General features: G+C 39.7%; 1 protein-coding gene across 14 annotated transcripts in view; it reads right to left on the minus strand.

The window, feature by feature from the left end:
- The window catches only part of MBTD1 (mbt domain containing 1), a 77617-nt gene that overhangs the window by 15470 nt on the left and 41569 nt on the right, over nt 1–20578 (minus strand). For 13 of the 14 annotated variants that reach the window (XM_017540200.2, XM_017540198.2, XM_017540197.2 and 10 more), the window contains 10 exons: nt 14664–14781; nt 11660–11794; nt 10992–11080; nt 10546–10780; nt 9870–9925; nt 9441–9545; nt 3877–4024; nt 2118–2200; nt 1483–1717; nt 901–978 (listed from right to left, as the gene is read on the minus strand). In XM_017540200.2, the coding sequence (XP_017395689.1) occupies nt 901–978; nt 1483–1717; nt 2118–2200; nt 3877–4024; nt 9441–9545; nt 9870–9925; nt 10546–10780; nt 10992–11080; nt 11660–11794; nt 14664–14781 (1282 nt within the window). Of the gene's footprint in view, nt 1–900; nt 979–1358; nt 1718–2117; nt 2201–3876; nt 4025–9440; nt 9546–9869; nt 9926–10545; nt 10781–10991; nt 11081–11659; nt 11795–14663; nt 14782–20578 lie in introns of all 14 variants that reach the window. The other variant, XR_001828585.2, reaches the window with a different exon arrangement.

Below are 20578 nucleotides of genomic sequence, written 5' to 3' on the forward strand. Positions count from 1 at the left end.
GACAAGTTTTATGAAGAGAGAAAGCTATGACTTTCTATGGTGGGGGAAGTAAGATTTAAAAAAAATCAAATATAGTTAATATATTTTTTATTACTTTGGCTATAAATGCCAACAACAATTCATCGTAAGGTAAAACATGGTACAGAAAGCATTTCTAGAAAAATTTGGTGAAGCTTGACTTTGTTAGCCAGCAACCTGGATTTCTTACCAGTATCACTCTAGAAAGTTTTGCTAAGAAAAATGGGTTTATTAGGTTTCACATGTACTGTAAGCATCAATTGTCTGCTATTTTTTTTTTTTTGAGACGGAGTCTCGCTCTGTTGCCCAGGCTGGAGTGCAGTGGTGCGACCTTGGCTCACTGCAACTTACGCCTCCTGGGTTCAAGCGATTCTCCTGCCTCAGCCTCCCAAGTAGCTGGGACTACAGGCTCATGCCACCATACCTGGCTAATTTTTTGTATTTTTAGTAGAGACGGGGTTTCACCGTGTTAGCCAGGATGGTCTCAATCTCCTGACTTCAGGTGATCCACCCGCCTTGGCCTCCCAAAGTGCTGGGATTACAGGCGTGAGCCATCATGCCCGGCCGCTAATTTATTTTTTTAAATGGTTTTTAAAAAGGATTAACTTCTAGTAGGTTTTATATATTATTTCAAGAATCATTCACAGGCTCTATTCTTTACCACGTATGCTTTAAATACTGTGGTAATAATTTCTCCTGTCAGTAAAATATGTTTCTCATTATTGAAAGGGTTTGCCTTTTACGGCATACTGCACCTTTAAGCATAATACATAATGCACAATCATCAGTTCTCACAAGAGATATCATTTTCTGTCCAAGAATACTGTGATTCCAATTAGTTAACAATTAGAAAATGTATGTGAACACCACGTGGTGACCCACTTTTCTTATGTCCTTTGTATTGCTGGGACTTAGCCTTTTTCTTCTGTTTTGACGAAGCTGATTGGTTTTCTCTCGATGCTGAAAAATAAAAGGGAAAATTGGTACCAAATAATTGCTTACAACTTTGATGATACAGTTGTCTAGATACAACTTAGATGAACTATCTTTACCAAGACCATTAAACTCATTTAAGTGCATGATACTTTGAAAATAAGGGTACTTGTTCCTACAAAACCATAGCCTCAACATGAGACAGATTCCACTATTTACTCAAAAGTATTTATTACATACCAATAAACTTTTAGTCTATAATTTTTAACTCACTAAAATAGTAAGTCTAGTTTAGTTTGGTGACTGTGGTGCTTCTATAGTCATTATGTAATTGACTATTGGGTTCACACTGCCATCGTACACATGGTCTGATTCTGTGATATTGTTGTTGAGTCTTAATGTCTTACCTGGCAACCAATCAGACATAGGTATATTCTTGTCCTGTGAGCTCACAAGATGATTTATGTGAGATAGTCCTCTGGAGAATTGCTGATTTTTACAAAAGGACACCTTTTCTGTATACCAACTTACACTGTGATGCGGGAGGCTGTAGCTGATATCCAGTTAACTGACACCACCCTACAGGATAGAGGTCAGGGGACTCACAGTCTACCCACTGATCATACTCTTCTTCCCATCCATCAAAATGTATCCTCAAGAGACGATGAATAATGCGAGTTACTGTGGCTACACATATTAAACGTGGCTCCATGAGATCTACTGCTTCTAATTTCATTCCTACACGAAATCCGTGATTTGGAACATCCTGACACAGAGAGGAAAACATTAATATTGGTATAAAGAAGAAAGAATGTGCAACACTGCTATCACTAAGAAAGCCAAAAACAGAAGCAACTAGCTAAATAACATAATTTAAACCATAAATTTCAAATAATCTTTTAAACATAATACGAAGGTGAAGCATTTAAGAACTAGTTAGGAAAAGTATTCATTTCTATTTCACTCAGATTAAAAATGAAACATAGTTTAGAAACAAGTTTTGATTCCTAGATAAAAGAAATTTATATTGTTTCATTGTTATATTATGTTTATTTGTATCTCCACTAAGAAATTCTAATATAAGGCAAAGACATTTTTATTAATATACATTCTATTTGTGGGGCATCAAAAAGTCCTCACGTAATTATACTCTCACTTAAATTTACCTTATTAAATAGTTTTACTGGTGCTGCAATGGAGCCAGTTTCCCTGAGGTAGTCAAACCATTTAAAAGGAAGTTTTGTGTAACCTAAAAAACACAACTGGTTTAAGTATAAGTTCATTTAAAATTAGCATAATATGAAAATGCAGACAAAAAGCAACAGTGCACAAAATCTCAAGAGCATAGGTTATATGATAAACTTTATTTTTTCTGAGACAGGGTCTTGCTCTATCACCCAGGCTGGAGTGCAGTGGCGCCCTCAACGGCTTACTGCAGCCTCAACCTCCAGGGCTTAAGTGATCCTCCTGCCTTAGTCTCTCGAGTAGCTGGGACTACAGGTGCATGCCACTGTGACAGGCTAATTTTTGCTGTTTTTAGTAGAGACAAGGTCTCCCTACGTTGCCCAGGTTGTTCTCAAACTCCTAGTCTCAAGCAATCCTGCCTCAGTCTCCCAAAGTGCTGGGATTACAGGTGTAAACCACTGCATCTGGCCTATATGATTAATTTTTAACTCATGCTAATACTGTCAAGTGCAATAATTTCTCCATGTTACACAGATTTCCCTCCCTTTTCTAGAAACACTGGAGTGCCTACTTACTCTAACACAGAAATGGCTCTCTTTTTCTGTTTACTACAAGGGTACATTTTTGCTCTTTCAATCCTAGACTTTAGAATAGTCTAGCACCTAACACTGTGGAGTGATATTTTTCTTTCCATCCAAGAAAGAAAACTAGCTGAGCAAATACTATTTTTATATAGACCTCTGTTATAGCTTTCCTCCTTTCTTAGACAAATAACTTAATGCTCAAATACTAAAATTGGGAAAAACACTGGTTAAACCCTAAGTAAAACAGTAATCCTTTTAAAAGCCCACCTAGGGCTGGATGCAGTGGTGCATGCCTATAATCCCAGCACACTGGGAAGCCAAGGTGGGTGATCTACATGGTGAAACCCGGTCTCTATGAAAAATACAAAAATTAGCTGGGTATGGTGGTGCACGCCTGTAATTACAGCTACTTGGGAGGGGAGGCAGGAGAATCACTTGAACCCAGGAGGAAGAGGCTGTAGAGAGCTGAGATAGCACCATTGCATTCCAGCCTGGGTGACAGAGAGAGACTGTCTTAAAAAAAAAAAGTCCACATAGCTAAGTGTGATGGTTCATCCCTAATCCCAGCACTTTGGGGAGACTGAGGTGGAAGGATCACTTGAGGCCAGGACTTTAAGACCAGCTTCGGGTAACATAGTGAGATTCCCATCTGTACATACAAAGAAAAAAGAAAAAACAAAAAAAGTCAGGCATGGTTGTGCTTTTCAGCTGTAGTTTCGGCTACCAGGGAGGCTGAGGTGGGAGGATTGCTTGGGTCCAGGAGTTGGAAGCTACCGTGAGCTATGATTATGCCATGGGCACAATCCAGCCTGGGCAACAAAGCAAGACCCTGTCTTTATTGGGGGAAAAAAATCATCAATGCCATAAGCCTGTTGAACCTATATTACTGATTCAACAGAGTATGAGAATATCAATTCATATTATAAAATACACAGATGCTCAGGAAAAATTCTATACTACTGTAATTTATTAAAGTAAGCTAGAATACAGTACTTTATGTTTTTAGAGCAACCTACAGCTCTTGTATGTATGTTTATCCACACACATTATATATATACTCAGCAAGAAAATCTAGGGCTGCGTTAAGTGATGTTAACAGAAACCATGTAAGAAGAAAGCAAGGATTAAAATCCAGTGTTTATATTAGATGAAGTACCTCTGGGTGGAGTAAGTTCAATCATGTTAATTTCACAGAAACCGACAGGGAAAATAGAAGGAGAGGTTGCATGATAACAGAACCAGTCAGATCCGTCTGCTGCTTCTGAGCCATCGATCCCAATCATCAGGAATCCGTCAGCTAGCACCTTTTAAATTAAGAGAATCCTAAGTACTTGAAATTAGATACCACTATTATAAAAATAATATTTTGACATTCTAAAAGAAAGGAAAATCTATTATATAAAGGTCTCTTAAAAGTAAAACAAGCTTCTTTATTGAGTTAACGGAAGTTCCAATGAAAAAAATCGATGTAAATTCTAGTGTGTTCCAGAAATAAAAGCAGGATTACCTAGAACTGACCTCAGAGGTCTGGGAAAAGCAGTGCCTTTGATCATGGCTATAGCCACCTGCTGTTGCAGCATCATGAAACTGGGCTGAGTGCTCTTAAAATTTACCTATCTAATCTCAGCTAAGCTCCAAGTCCTACTTGGTAACACTTTTACTTCTTTCTTTCTGATTTATCACAGAGAGTTTTTCTGAACTGTCTCCATCTTCTTCAAGCTCCAACTTGATCTCTTTTATGCTGCAGATAACCATACTCCTCTATGGCAGATGCTAAGGATGGTCCACGTAAGGGTCCTCTTGTTCCTTTCTTCAAGCCTCAGAGGCGGTTGTAACAAGTACCTCACTCCCCCTTTTTGAGTCAAGGTCTCCCTCTGTCGCTCAGGCTAGAGTGTAATTGTGCGAACACGGCTCATTGCAGCCTTGATCTCCCCAGCTCAAGCAATCCTTCTGTCTCTGCTTCCCAAGTAGCTAGGACTATAGGTGCACACCATCACACTTGGCTAATTTTTAAATTTTCATTTTATAGAGATGGGGTCTCACCATGTTGCTCAGGCTGGTCTCAAACTCCTGGGCTCAACTGATCCTTGTGCCTTGGACAAGGATCCCAAAGTGCTGGGATTACAGGCACAAGCCACCCAGCCCAGCTGCCCTCCACACCCTCCCCGTCTTTTTTCTGAGATGGAGTTTCACTCTTGTCTCTCAGGCTGGAGTGTGATGGTACAATCTTGGCTCACTGCAACCTCCACCTCCAGGGTTCAAGTGATTGCTCTGCCTCGGCCTCCTGAGTAGCTGGGATTACAGGCATGCGCCATCATGCTGGCTAATTTTCGTATTTTTAGTAGAGATGGGGTTTCGTCATGTTGGCCAGGTTGGTCTCAAACTCCTGACCTCAGGTGATCCACCCACCTCAGCCAGGCTGCCCCTCTTTTTAAAACTAAGACAAACTGGCCGGGTGCAGTGGCTCATACTTGTAATCCCAGTACTTTGGGAAGCTGAGGCTGCCGGATCACCTGAGGTGGGGAGTTCGAGACCAGCCTGACCAACATGGAGAAACCCCACCTTTACTAAAAATACAAAATCAGCTGGGTGTGGTGGTGCATGCCTGTAATCCCAGCTACTTGTGGGGCTGAGGCAGGAGAATATCCTGCAGCCAGGAGGTGGAAGCTGTAGAAAGCTGAGATGACGCCACTGCACTCCAGCCTAGGCAATAAAAGCGAAACTCCATCTCAAAAACAAACAAACAAACAAAAAAAACCCAAAACAAACAAACAAAAAAAAACCAAGCAGCCAACCAACCAACCAAACCTCCCACCCCCCAAAAAACACCCTAAGACAAATTTCTCCATCTTGCCCTATTCCCACTGGAATTATGCTCTCAAAAGAGCATCTCTTACATTCTAATGTTTCCCAGTTTCCATTATACCAAAAATATTTTGGCTGGGTGTGGTGGCTCACGTCTGTAATCCCAGTGCTTTGGGAGGCCCAGGCGGGTCGATCACCTGAGATCAGGAGTTCGAGACCAGCTTGGCCAACATGGCAAAACCTCGTCTCCAGTAAAAATACAAAAAATTAGCTGGGCATGGTGGTGGCGCCTGTAATCCCAGTACTTGGGAGGCTGAGGCAGGGAGAACTGATTGAACCCAGGAGGCGGAGATTGCAGTGAGCAGAGATTGCACCACTGTAACCCAGCCTGGGCGACACAGTAAGACTTCGTCTAAATAAAAAAAAAATTTTACTTTGAAATAGGTTCAAAGTTACAGAATAAACTCTATTCACCCAGAGACTCAAGTTACATACTATGTAACTCCTTGCAGTCTGATTTTTGTCTTTATCTACTCTTTTATTGTGTGTGTAAGTATGTGTGTGTGTGTGTGTGTGTGCGCGTGCGTGTGTATCTAAATATATACACATTTTTTTTTTTGAGATGGAGTCTCCCTTTGTTGACCAGGCTGGAGTGCCGTGGTGCAATCTCAGCTTACTGCAACCTCCCCCTCCCAGGCTCAAGTAATTCTCCTGCCTCAGCATCCTGAGTAGCTGGGATTACAGGCGTTCAACACCACACTTGACTGATTTTTCTATTTTTAGTAGAGATGGGGTTTCACCATGTTGGCTGGGCTGGTTTTGAACTCCTGGCCTCAAGTGCTTCTGCCTCCCAAATATTCTTTTATATATTTGTTGAATTTTTGCTTTTGGCAATTTTTTTTTCCCTGCAGTATTTTGCCTTTAACTAAATTGCTAAATTCATTAATAAACTCCTAGTTTGCCCAACCCAATGGCCTTTTCCCCCAGCACTACCCTCCTCAAACTTGAGCCTCACTAAGTATCTTTTGAGACAAGGTCGCCCAGGCTGGGATGCAGTGGTGCGATCACGGCTTACTGCAGCCAACTTCCCTGAGCTCAGGTGATCCCCACCTTAGCCTCCCGGGCAGCTGGGACTATAGGTATGCCACCACACCCAGCTAATTTTGTAGAGACAGTGTTGTCCTATTGCTCAGGCTGGTCGAGAACTCCTGGGGGCCAAAGCGGGCTCAAGCGATCTGCTCACCTCTGCCTTCCAAAGTTCTAGGATTACAGGTGTGAGCTACTGCATCCAGCCTGCTCTTAACTTTCTGAAACATTTTCTGCTAGTCTCATATCACATTCTGGTCTACCAATCAATCTTCTCAACTCTGATCATTCTTTCTCTATTCCTTTCGGTACTTGCTCTTTCACCTCCAACCTTCAAGTTTCTGATTTCAGCTCTTTTCTTTCTGTTTTTGATGACCTTATCCACCCTAGTACTACAATGATCAACTTCTAAACCAGTGATTCCTAAAGTTTTATCATGAGTTTGCCTCCCTTCCAGTGTCTCGGTCCAGCATTTTACCTGCGTGCTGAACATATTCTTGGTGTTAGTACAGGGTATCAAATCCATAACACCTCTTACTCCTTTAGAGGTAATCAATCACCGTGTTCCACAACTCTATCTTACCTTGCCATTAATCTCTGTCTTGACTTTGGTATCTTGTTTGATATCATTGCTTTCAGCCATCCTCTATGGATTCTGCCCCTCTTACACGGTAAAATTTTCCTTCAGTCAGATCTCTGTTCAGGCCAGAACCTTTACCAGGCTATCCTGTCTACCAAAGAACTCTTGGGTGACCTGACAAGTGTTTAAAGCCTGTAATACTGGTCCCACGTTATCTTTTGGTCTCTTCCCCCAAGTTCCTTTCTTTGGTTATTTCTACGTGTTAAACATGTACACTAACTTTCCTACTCTCAAGCTTGACAGCTTTGCCTAAGACTTCTGGACAGAACTACCCCACTTACATGGGTTTCCTTTCTTCATTCTTTTAATATAGCTGACTGGACTAGAATCTTGTATGTATCTTGTATGGAACCAAACCAAAGGCTTAGTTCAGCTATTCAGACTCTTTCTCAGTAATTAGAATGCACACAGAGACTGCTGTCAAGTCATGGGTAAGAGCTGGATCTGAAAGGATTCTCCCACCTCAGCCTCCCAAAGTACTGGACTTATAAGCATGAGCCACCACGCCTAGCCTTTATTGGGATTCTGATTGTGTAGATATGGAGGTCATGGAAATCCATGTTTTTTTTTTTTTTTTTCTCTGTTGTTTGAGATGGAGTCTTGCTCTATATGCCTAGGCTAGAGTGCAGTGGTACAATCTCAGCTCACTGCAATCTCCACCTTCCGGGTTCAAGCGATTCTCTTGCCTCAGTCTTTTGAGTAGCTGGGATTACAGGCAAGCACCACCACAGCTGGCTCATTTTTATATTTTTAGTGGAGATGGGGTTTCATCATGTTGACCAGGCTGGTCTTAAACTCCTGACCTCATGTGATCCACCCACCTTGGCCTCTCAAAGTGCTGGGATTACGGATGGGTGTGAGCCATTGCACCCAGCCTTTTCTTTTTAACATGATTGAGGGTGTTTCAGGAATCTGTGTTTTAAATCTTATCAGGTTGTTCTGATCATTAGTCAGAAAAAGAGGAAGAACAGGGTTTGGAGCCAGTCTTGTCTAGCTGTGTGACCATGTGACATGGCAGCCATTGTAATTGTTTTTCTTTTAGCTAAAGGTTTTAAATGGTTGAGATGCAATTCATGATTTAAGTTACATCTTTATGTAAGCAGATTTTCCATCAGTGATTCTTGACCATGGCTGTACATGAGATTCACCTAGAGCCTTAGGAAAAAAAACACCAATGTTAGCCAGGCATGGCGGCTCCTGCTTGTAATCAGTTACTCAGGAGGCTGAGGCAGGAGGATTGCTTGAGCTCAGGAGTTTGAGACTATCCTGGGTAATACACTGAGACCCCACTGCTAAGAAAACAACAACAACAAAATTGGCTGGGTGTGGTGGCATGCACCTGTTGTCCCAGCTACTTGGGAGGCAAAGGCAGGAGGACTGCTTGAGCCTGGGAGGGAGGCAGAGGTTGTAGTGACCTGACATTGTGCTACTAAACTCCAGCCTGGGCGACAGAGTGAGACCACATCTAAAAAAAAAAAAATGCTGGGTGCCGTGGCTCTGGCTACAATCCCAGCACTTTGGGAGGACTGCTTGAACCCAGTAGTCTGAGACCAGCCTGGGCAACCTAGGGAGACCCTGTATCTACAAAAATAAAACTAAGAAAATTAGCCAGGCATGATAGCACACACCTGTGGTCCCAGCCACTCTGGAGGCTGAGGTGGGAGGGCCACTTGAGCCTGTGATCACACTACTGCACTCTAGCCTGGGCGACAGAGAGAGACTGTGTCTCAAAAAAAAAATGAACAAACAAACAAAAAAGCCCGAAGACCCTCTCTTCTAGGCCTTTTTTTTAAGAGCAGTTTCATATGAGAGGGAAAAGAGAAAAGAAGCAATAAAGTACTACGAAAAAGGCCTAAAAAGGAAACATAGGAAACTCAAGATACACTTGACCTTGTTAAAATTCTGACTTGGACTAGTCTTGACTAGAAGTAATGTAAATATTTTCCCTCTAAATTAGGATATACTTCCACAAATAATCTTAGCAGACTCAAAGTGACAATCTGACAATAAACTATATAAGAAAGATCAGAGAATTCAAATTTATTTTGAAATTCCTAGCAACCTTCTCCCTAGTAAAGATATATATACACATACACATTTTCTGTCAAAATGAATATGCTTGGAGGCTCCTATTGCTTACACCCAAATCCTATCATTTCATTTCTGTATTTTAAAACCTATTAACTTACCTTTCTAATGGTTGCGACACATATTGTAGAAAGATTTAATGGGTCTATAGCTTCCAATTTCATTCCTTCCTTGAACCATTCCCCACTCTGGTCTACTTCTTTTACCTAAAGAATTATATGAAAGCACATCTACTGTTACTAATGTTGTTATTTTAATAACTAAAATATTACCAATGTGAAAAGATTTACCAGGTGCCTTCTCCTACCTACCTAATATTATAACTCCAACTTCCAATAAGGTTTAGAGAGAATTCAGACAAATAGAATTTAAGAATAATCATAATAAAGAGTTGTGACACCTATGGATTTACAAGTCTTAATTCTCTTAAGTGAACATATGTAATTGTGATTTCCATCATTTTAGGAAAAAACCCACAACCCTCTTTCAAACCTAATTTACAAATGAGGGTTCTTATAAAAACTTCTTACCTTAGCAAATAAATGTGGTGGTGTATCAAAATGTCCATCCTGTTTCTTTGTAATATCTACAAGGAAAAGTTACACACTAATCTGTCAGCATTTGTGAGAAGACCAAAAACCACGTTCTTTGAAGGTTTCAAACTCACAAAGTATGTCATACTATAAAACATGGCAAAAAGACATGCCTTCTACATTTGGGATGAATACTATTCTTTAATAGTCTTTTCTCTCTTCAGAGTACATGTGCATATATGCTTTCAGCTAAATACATTCAGCCAATTTTAATGCTCATAGTTTTAATGTAATTCCTTAGAGAATTACAACTTTAGAAGCATGTTTTCATGTGCTTAGTATTAACTCTAACCACATTTAATCTTGCTGTTTTGATTAAAATTGAATGGAAAGGGAAAGGTATCTTTAGATCTTTCAAATGGGCTGAATAATAAAAGAAACAATTGTAGTTGTGACCAAAAGTGCATTCGTTTGGAGAACAAGCGGAAGGAATACAAAAAAATTTACTAGGACACTAATATAGTGTGAACCTTCACTAATTAAGGTAGAATAAGCAGCCCAAACAACTAGAATGCTATTTTTGATCTATGCAATACTGTAGAGAAAAATAACCAACTAGTATAATTCAGCCTCAATGATACTTTCGACAGGAGTTCTTGTGATAGGTGCTTACCAGATCTTTTGAAACGATGACCTATGCTTCGAGACCAACCGATATGATGAATTAACGGGCTGTGCATATGGCACCAGAAGTCATCTGTTCTATCTTCGCTTTCTTCATACACTAGTCTTAATCTTCCTCCAATGACACTTTCCACAACTGCCACTCGTGTTCGACACAAATGCCTCTTGTCAACCACTTCTACTCTCATGCAAGGTTTGAAAGGATACTGCATACTCTCTGAAACCTTAAAATAAAAGTATACAAAAAAAAAAAAAACTGCTCGAAATTTGTGACAAAGGTCTACAAGGAATTTTCGTATTATAACGTAAAAAATACTGAATGCGCTTGAAATGTAACACAGATCATCTGGTTCACAAAATTAAACCAATTCTTTAAAAATGTTCGTTACCCTTGTTTTATAGAGCTCTTCAGTCTTTATAAGATCCTGTTTTTACCTTTTGTGAGAAATCAGGAGGAAGTGTTTTGGCACCAGTAAGTCGTTTCACTAAAAAAGCTTTCCAGTTTGTATACTTATGCTGAATAGCTAAAATAGAAGAAATAACCAGTTACACTTTGCAAAAACGAAGTGCTTCATAAATTGTTTAAAAAAAAGGTAACAAATTTCCTTGCAAGTCAGACTACTAACATTCTGAAAAGTAAATATACAGAAAGCAAGCATATGTCTTGCCAGCAAAAGGCTGCTTGACACCAAAAAAATTATTTTAATTTCTTTATTTTTTTTTTGAGATGGAGTCTTGCTCTGTCACCCAGGCTGGAGTGCAGTGGTGCAATCTCAGCTCAGGAGAGATTGCAACCTCCATCTCCTGGGTTTAAGTGATTCTTCTGCCTCTGCCTCCTGAGTAGCTGGGACTACAGGCACACGCCATCACGCTGGGCTAATTTTTGTATTTTTAGTAAAGACAGGGTTTCGCCATGTTGGTCAGGCTGGTCTCAAACTCCTGACCTCAAGTGATCCACCTGCCTTGGCCTCCCAAAGTGGGATTACACGCATGAGTCCCTATGCCAGGCCTTTAATTTCCATATTACTTTAACATTACTATGTGTAAAACAGCATTAAAGTACACATATATAAAATTACAGTAAGGGTAAATGAGCTACTTACTTCTAGGAGGAACAAGAGGTTTTCCGCTGGCTGCACACCAACCAACTGGATGGATATCAGAACCACATATATTGCACCAGAAGTCCAGAGCAGAGTCATTTTCAAATCCTTCATATCTTAAAAGGGCATTGTAACCTGAAACCCAGAAATAAATCACCACATAGTAATAAAGTTAAACAGTAGAGCATCTGATAGCAGTTGTCAAACTAGTGTCTATCTGCAATAGAATCACCTGCAGGCTTTGTTAACAGAAAGATGCTGGGTCCCACTCCAGAGATTCTGATTTTGTAGATCTTGGGTAGAACTGAGACTATGCCTTTTTAACAAGTCCTCAGGTGATGCTCTTACTGCTGGTCTAGGGACCAAGCTTTGAGAAGCATTTGTTCGGTGCAGTTAGTTCAACTGTTTTCAGAGCATGGCATCCTTGAACGTATTTCAATTGTACCCAATTCTTTTTCTTTTCTTCCTTGAGATGGAGTCTTGCTCTGCTGCCTAGGCTGTAGTGCAGAGGCATGATCTTGCCTCACTATAACCTTGACCTCCTGGGTTCAAGCAATTCTCTTACCTCACCTTCCTGAGTAGCTGGGATTACAGGCATATATATAATTACATATATAACATATATGTTATATAATAGGTATATAAAATATACCTATTATATAAATATAGAAATATAAAAACATAAATATGTATTATTTATATTATATATACAGTAATTACATATATGAATTTATGGAGACAGGGTCTTGCTTTATCGCTCAGGTTGGAGTGTAGTGGTATGATCTTGGCTTGCTGCACCTCCACCTCCTGGGTTCAAGTGATTCTCCTGCCTCAGCCTCCAAGTAGCTGGGATTACAGGTATGTGCCACCACACCCAGCTAATGTTTGTATTTTGTAGAGACAGGGTTTCACCATGTTGGCCAGGCTGGTCTTGAACTCCTGATCTCAGGTGATCTGCTCGCCTTGCTCTCCCAAAGTGCTAGGATTACAGGCATGAGCCAGTGTCTGACCTTGAAGTATATTTCAAAGAAATTGCTTTATCCAGCAGCTTAGGTGGACAACTACTCCTGGGTAATTTGAATGTGGATACTTTAAGAATCTAAATTTTTCTGTCCTATGTATTTAGAAATAAGATTTGAATATGCCAGGTAAAAAGTTTAATAAACACAAAGAAAATCATGTAAATGAGTTAAAAACTGTATGTCCTAGGCTAATAGGAAGGCTTGTTCTTGGAAAGCACAAAAAATAAATTATGTATCCTATTTATAATTTTACAAACTTTCTGATGATAAAAGATTCCAATTTAATTTAAGGTCTTTAATGAAATAGAAAAGGGCCAATATATGTGTATCGCAGGTTAGGAGCCAAGTTCAGTCAGCCTTTTCACGTCTGTGAAAATTTATAGCATTAAACGTTCAGTTTTAAAATTCAGTAATTTCACAGAACAATTTATGAGTTTGCTAATTATTGCTGAACTCTAGCTTTTGGTTAACATTAGGCTTACTTCTACAATGGGATTAAAGTGGCTTAAAAGAAGTTACATGATGCAATTAGATAAACAAGAAATGTAAAATCAGAGATGGAAGGCTGAAGTAACTTTTGGATAGTAAATGCACGGATCTTAAGAGCTATTTAAATGTAACTAACACCCAGGAAAAAAATAATATGCTGTTGTTTTAAATTATAGTGTAGAGAATAAGCATTTAGTGAATGCTTATACAGCTGGGAAAATGTTACAAGAAAAAGATGGGGAATTGACCTGGATAATACAGTTGAGTACAGAGATGGGACACTCTTGCAAGACGTGACAAAAACGTGCTGTATGAAGGAGATAGGGAGATTGGCCTCATTACAATGGATCATTTATGCTGGAGAACAACAATACATCTGGCACATGGTATATGGTGCAAACTCATCAATAGCCATAAAAACTGGCCATCTCGATCCTTTAAATAGCCATTAAAAATGCTTGAACAGAAAAACAAAATAATTTTTAGGTTAATTAAGTCAATTAGCAGTACACAGTACAGCAGTTTGCAGAGTGTTTTGAGGCAAATGCCGGAAATGAGACCAGAGAGAATAGGAGTTAGGTATCTGTCACAGTAGTAATTGAAGATAACTTTTCTTTTGAGTGGCTGCCTGCCTCTCCTTTATACTGCCCTACTACACTAGTCACTGAGTATCTTACCATACTAATGGTTGTAGTATTCAACATTTGGCAGATGTGAGTATGCTGGAAAAAAATACAAGTCTTCTGGACCCCATCCTTTGTCCACATTGCCGATCATAATAGATACCTAACATGTTTTATTTCATGAGCAGTAAAGGGCTTGGTATGGTAGAGGCAGTGGGAATAAAGAGAAAGGAAGAACCCAAGATACATATTTGTCAATACTTGTATAAATTTGGTATTAAGGTTCTTACGTCTTTTTAATATGGAGAATGGGTCTTGCTATATTGCCCAGGTGGGTCTTGAACTCCTAGGCTCAACTATCCTCCTGCCTCTGCCCCACTAAGAGCTGCAATTACAGGCATGAGCCACAGTGGCCAGCTCTTATCACGTTTTTTAGTACCTTAACTTTAGTTACTTTTCAAAGTAACATATACATTATGACCCATATATCTGGTCTGTTGCTGGATTATTTTTATGGCTGTGATCTAAGAATGGCTTTTACATTTTTAATGGCTGAATAGGTAACAATTCATGATACATAACAATAAAATGAAATTCAAATTTCCTGTAAAGTTCTACTGGAACACAGTTAAGTCCATTTGTTTACGTATTGCTAAGGATGCCTTCATGCTATGATGATAGAGATGAGCAGCTGTGATAGAGATCATATGGCCTGCAAAGTTGAAAATATTTGTTTGGCTTTTCACAGAAAACAATTTGCCAACCCCTGCCCTATATCATATTTTTATTTGGCAATACTTGCAAAATTTATAAACATGCTTTTTTACAAAACGTTACAAGGATTACTAAATGATTATTCATGCTTTTCACCTGCTAATTTTACAATTCCAGCAATCCAGAAGACTTTGGTAGGTAGGCTGCAGTCTGTATTGGGAACTTCTACTCTCACATTTTCTGAGATATCACCCCAGCAGGTCCCCATAGGTGCCTGTCATACAAACATCATTAAATTATTGTCTTATTAACAGAAAGCCTAAAACATATGAATGAAAATTAAGCATTACCATCATAATAGGAATGTTAAACTAAAAATGGCATTTTAATTCATATTTATTTAATTTGTTTCATAGAATTCTATCTGGAAAAAGCCAGTGTCAGGGACAAACAAGAAAGAATTCACATATATTAGACTAGGTCCATGCTGACTTCAAAATTCGATACTGTCCTAATACAAGATTTAAGCAGCAATTTTTCTAAAAGTAAAATTACAAATTCGACAGCAGATTTCATAGGATTAAGCTGATTTAAGAAATTTATTATTTTTAATATGTACTGAATGAATTCTCTTACCCTAATTTCTAATTTTAAAAGATGTGGCCAAAGAGCAGAAAGAAAAACAATTCCAGTCAGCAACGTGGTTTCCAACAACATGAATAAGAGAAATGAAACTAGATTATTTGTATTTTTAATTTAAGTTAAATTCACAGAATATAAATCTAGTCCACGAAGATGGACATGAGGGAAAAGCACTGGATAGTTATTAAGAAGGTGGAGTTGAAGAGTTTTGGAGATGAGTACCATGGTAAACTATTTAAATTATTATTTCAAAATTTCTCATGCAGAAATTACTATAAAGATAAAACTTCCAACGTTAGAACTGGTAATCACTAGTTTCCCACAGCAAATGGTTAAGATGGGGACTCGGAAAATCAATTAAATGAGCATCATGAAGGGATTTTCTAAAATCTAACAGATGTTTCCAAAGTACAGTTTCTATTACATTTTAACCTTTAAAACTCAAGGCAATTCACAATTACTTGGAACTTATGCAATGGTAAATTAAGTCAAATAAGCAAATTTAAGAATATAAATGCTGATAATACTAAAACAGTTTGTGTTGCTCTGGACAATCAGTTCCTCATTAAATTTAGAACCTCGATCATAAAGAAAAGGATTATGTGAGGTTATAAAAGATTTGATAGTAGGAACAAATCAGGAAAAACCAAAATAGCCTTAAAGCTCAAAGATGAACAAAGATATCTAGGAGTTACATGAACTAGCCAATCTTAACACTGGGCAAATGTCCTCCATGCAAGGACCCTCCTACTTTGGTGGATGCTAACCCAACAGGAGGACTAGCCTAAAACAACATTAAACCCCTACCCTCTCAAGAGTTTCTGGAATTTCTGAAGGAGAGGAAGAGAATGTCAAATACTAAAGTTGAATAAAGTCTAGAAACCAAAGACAGAATCAATTAATGGCTACAGGTTTAAGTAGTAAGCAATGAGTATACCTCAGTAACTTGGCGTTATGGACTATCTCAACTATTTACAGTTCTGGAAGGGTACAAACAATTATCTCTTGGAGTTGTGCAAAAAATAATATATTCATTGTGACTACCTCTTCCTTTTTTTTTTTTTTAAACTTTAGGACTAGACTCTTCAGGTTCTGCTATCTTTCCCCTATATCATTCTAGACTGTAGGGCCATCCCTATTGCCAGCAGATACGATCATAAAAGGGGAAATTTGAAGGAAGACAGGTAACATAGATTAAGCTAACATATATTAACACAAAAGGTATGTATTCATTTCTGTAAGGATGTACCAATTAGAGCAGATAGATGCAGTTAAATGAATGCAGTACAGCACCCATCCCTCTTTGGTTACCAAATCCGTGAATTGGGTTTATTTTTCATTGAGAAGAAAGAGGCATGCTTGTGCTAATGAGTTGGGGGTCAGGTTGGCACACTGCTAAGTGAGTTTGGCATACAGGACTCCCTTTTGAGCTAAATGTGACAATCTGTCATATTGACTTGCAATTCTTTAAAGCCTTAACATTTGCTGGGAGAAAAATTTTAATCATATTTTATTAAAGAAAACAAAATGTCAATATGCTTGCTTAAAAAATAATGTTCACTTTGGTGGAGGATATCATGTTTTGGTCCCTACAGTCTGGATTGGTATAGGAGAAAGTAGCAGAAAGTGACATTTGTTCTTGCCTGTAAGGTTGTGGTTCTGCTAGGCCCTCTTAAACCAATCCATATGGTTTATTCTAAGAAAAAAATGAAGAAACAAAAACACCACAAGAAAGAGCACCACTGCCATAGCACAGTATGTGCTCAATGTGTTGAAACAATACGGTAATTTCATAGATATGTCTGCCCTTTTGTTTAAAATGAATATTATTAAGTGTAGAAGACTAAATGACCCAGGGCTTGACAGCCATCTTCATCCAAGTCATCTGTCTTCTCTTGCTGGCAGGAGGGATACCTCTGAAAGTCTGGATTGGCATAGCATGAACTAGCAGAACCATAATTTACAGGTAACAACAAATTTACCTTCCAGACTCAGGACGCGAGGTCCACCTCAGGCTCCTCCCAAACAAGGAAGATCTGCTCCACCACTTCCTGCTCCAGGGCCACTCGTGAGGGCTATCTGGGAGCGACTCTCCTTCCCTGCAAGGTAAGCTGTCATCAGGTCCTGCAGGACATGGCCAAATCCAAATGCTGAGGGGTCCCCAACACAAATGTATGACAACCTCCACCTGACTGTAAGAAAATAACTGGGTGGGAAGTCTTATTTCCTGTACTTCAAGATCATTCCCAGATAGTCCAATGGCTCAGCTGGCTAGTATTCAGACTCTCAGAGAGCTGCTGCACTGCACACAGGATGCTTTATGGCAGAGAGAGAGATTTCCCTCTGCAGAGCTGCCAACCACAGATAACCATACCATCTTGAATGTTAATGTGTAAGTGGGCAGAGACAAGATCTGAAGTTGCATATAGGTAACCAAGAAGGAATATTTATCCCAATGAGATGGCAAATGTACAAAAGGCCACCATTAAAAAGTCTTCAGACTAATAGGCATATGATTACTAAAGTACATCTAGCAGAGAATGATGAAATATTTGGCCAAAAACAGGAGAAAACATTACAGAAATTTAAGTAAAAAGAAATCAGAGTTCCTAAGTACTATTTACTAGAATTGGTAGAAAGTAGAAAAAGAAAAAAAAAAAAACCTATTCCTATATTCTCCACAAAGTCCACTCACCTTTTTCTTTTTTTAAAATTTTATTTATTTAAGATGGGGTTTCACCGTGTTGGTCAGGCTGGTCTCGCACTCCTAACCTTGTGATCCTCCCGCCTCAGTCTCCCAAAGTGCTGGGATTACAGGCATGAGCCACCGTGCCTAGCCACCTTTTTTGTTTTTTTTTCAGACGAAGTTTTTTCTGCTCTTGTCACCCAGGCTCACTGCAACCTTCCCCTCCTGGGTTCAAGTGATTCATGCGTCACCATGCCCAGATAATTTTGTATTTTTAGTAGACACAGGATTTCCACATGTTTATCAGGCTGATCTCGAGCTCCCAATCTCAGGCGATCCGCTCGCCTTGGCCTCCCAAAGTGCTGGGATTATAGGCATGAGCCACCATGCCTGGCTATTTTTTTTTTTTTTTTTTTTTTTTTTTTTTTTTTTTTTTTTTTTTTTTTTTTTTTTGAGACAGTCTTGTTCTGTCAACCAGGCTGGAGCAAAGTGGCAAGATCTCAGCTCACTGCAACCTCTGCCTCCTGGTTTCAAGCCATTCTCCTGCCTCAAACTCCAAGTAGCTGGGATTACAGGTGCGTATGATCAAGCCTAATTTTTGTATTTTTAGTAGAGACGGGGTTTCACCAAGTCGGACAGGCTAGTCTCTACTCCTGACCTCAGGTGATCCGCCTGTCTTGGCCTCCCAAAGTGCTGGGATTATCGGCGTGAGCCACAGTGCCCAATCTCTGCTCACCTTTTGACCTGATACCAGAATCCATCTTTTGGGTGGTGGCAGGAGACAGATGGGGAGTCCAAGAAGAGGACAAAAAGGAAAATGGGATGTCTGGGGCGGAGGTAAGATTAAGGCTGAGATAATGCTATGCATATGTAAAAAGAAAGGAAGCACTGGCGAGTAATTTGAAAGGCGGCTGGGCCAGATGGCTGGTGCCTATAAGCCTATAATCCCAGCACTTTGGGAGAACAAGGCAGGTGGATCACCTGAGGTAAGGAGTTCAAGACAAGCCTGGCCAGCATGGAGAAACCCTGTCTCTTGGCTGGATGTGGTGGCATATGTTTGTAGTTCTAGCTACTCGGGAGGCTGAGGCAGGAGAATCACTTGAACCCAGAAGACTGCAGGAGGCTGCAGTGAGCCAGGATCATGCCACTGCACTTCAGCCTGGGCAACAGAGCAAGACTCTGTCTCCAAAAAAACAAAAAAACAAAAAAACAAACAAAAAAAAAACAAACAAAAAAAAGCCTGCAATTCCATATTAAACCAATATTATTAAAGAACCGGCCTGGTGTGGTGGCTCACACCCAGCACTCTGGGAGGCCAAGGTGGGCAGATCACTTGAGGCCAGGAGTTCAAGACCAGCCTGGACAATAAGGTAAAACCCCATCTCTAACAAAACTACAAAAATTAGTCAGGTGTGGAAGCACACACCTGTAATCCCATCTAGTCAGCAGGCTGAGGCAGGAGAATCCCTGAACCCTGCAAGCAGAGTTTGCAGTGAGCCAAAATGGCGCCACTGCACTCCAGCCTAGGCAACAGAGTGAGACTCCATCTTAGAAAAAAATAAAAAAAAATTAAAGTTAGGTTTTCTTTAAAACATAATAGAAAGACAGGGCCAGGTGCCATGGCTCATGCCTGTAATCCCAGTACTTTGGGAGGCAAAGCTGGGAGGATTGCTTGTACCCAGTAGTTCACAGTTAGCCTGGGCAACATGGTGAAAGCCCGTCTTTACTAACAATAGAAAAAATTAATACAAAAATTAGCTGGGTATGGTGGGGCGTGCCTGTAGTCCCAGCTACTTGCAAGGTTGAGGTGGGAGAGTCACCTGAGCCCAAGAAGTCGAGGCTGCAGTAAGCTGTAATCATGCCACTGCACTCTAGCCTGGGCGACAGGAGTGAGACTGTTAAGAAAAAAAAAAGAAAGAAAGAAAAAAAAAAGACAGGTGATGTTTATTATGTTAGAGTCCACTGTTTTCCTGGAGAGAATTTACTTCATGGCAACATTCATTCTAGCTAAATGAAATGGAGCACTAACAAATACCAGAAACTAATTTAAGTTTTATTTCCATTAGAGAAAAAAACCCTGCAATCTAGGATGCTATAATGAAGATTTTAACTTTAGTTAAAATGGAGATGAAGTAATATGATTAATTTCCAACCTTCCATAGAGTCCTGTGTGTGGGGTCACGACTAGGAAAAAAAACAAAAATAACTTTACTTGAAAAAGATTTTACTAATAAGCACATACCTGAGAAATAAATCATGAGTTTTACTATAACCTACCGCTACTGTACATACATAAATGGGCTTTTTTTTTTTCCTTAAAACCTAAAAGTATGTATGATACACACTGCAAAAAAACATGGTAACTTTATCCCTTCAAAAAATGCTGACATACATATAGGTCAGGCACAAGAAAGAGAATTAGAATACGTCACATAAGTAACAAGAGGTATCTGTGGAGGCTGAATGAAAAAGTATGCAGCCGGGTGCAGTTGCTCACACCTGTAATTCCAGCACTTTGGGAGGCTGAGGCGGGTGGATCACAAAGTGAGGAGTTCGAGACCAGCCTGATCAACATGGTGAAACTATGTCTCTACTAAAAATACAAAAATTAGCCAGGTGTGGTGGCCTGGGTCTGTAATCCCAGCTACTCAGGAGGCTGAGGCAGGAGAATCGCTTGAGCCTGGGAGGTGGAGGTCGCAGTGAGCTGAGAGATTCTGCCACTGCACTCCAGCCTGGGCGACAG

Source organism: Cebus imitator, unplaced genomic scaffold (assembly GCF_001604975.1).
Source record: "Cebus imitator isolate Cc_AM_T3 unplaced genomic scaffold, Cebus_imitator-1.0 Scaffold123, whole genome shotgun sequence".
NCBI lineage: Eukaryota > Metazoa > Chordata > Mammalia > Primates > Cebidae > Cebus > Cebus imitator.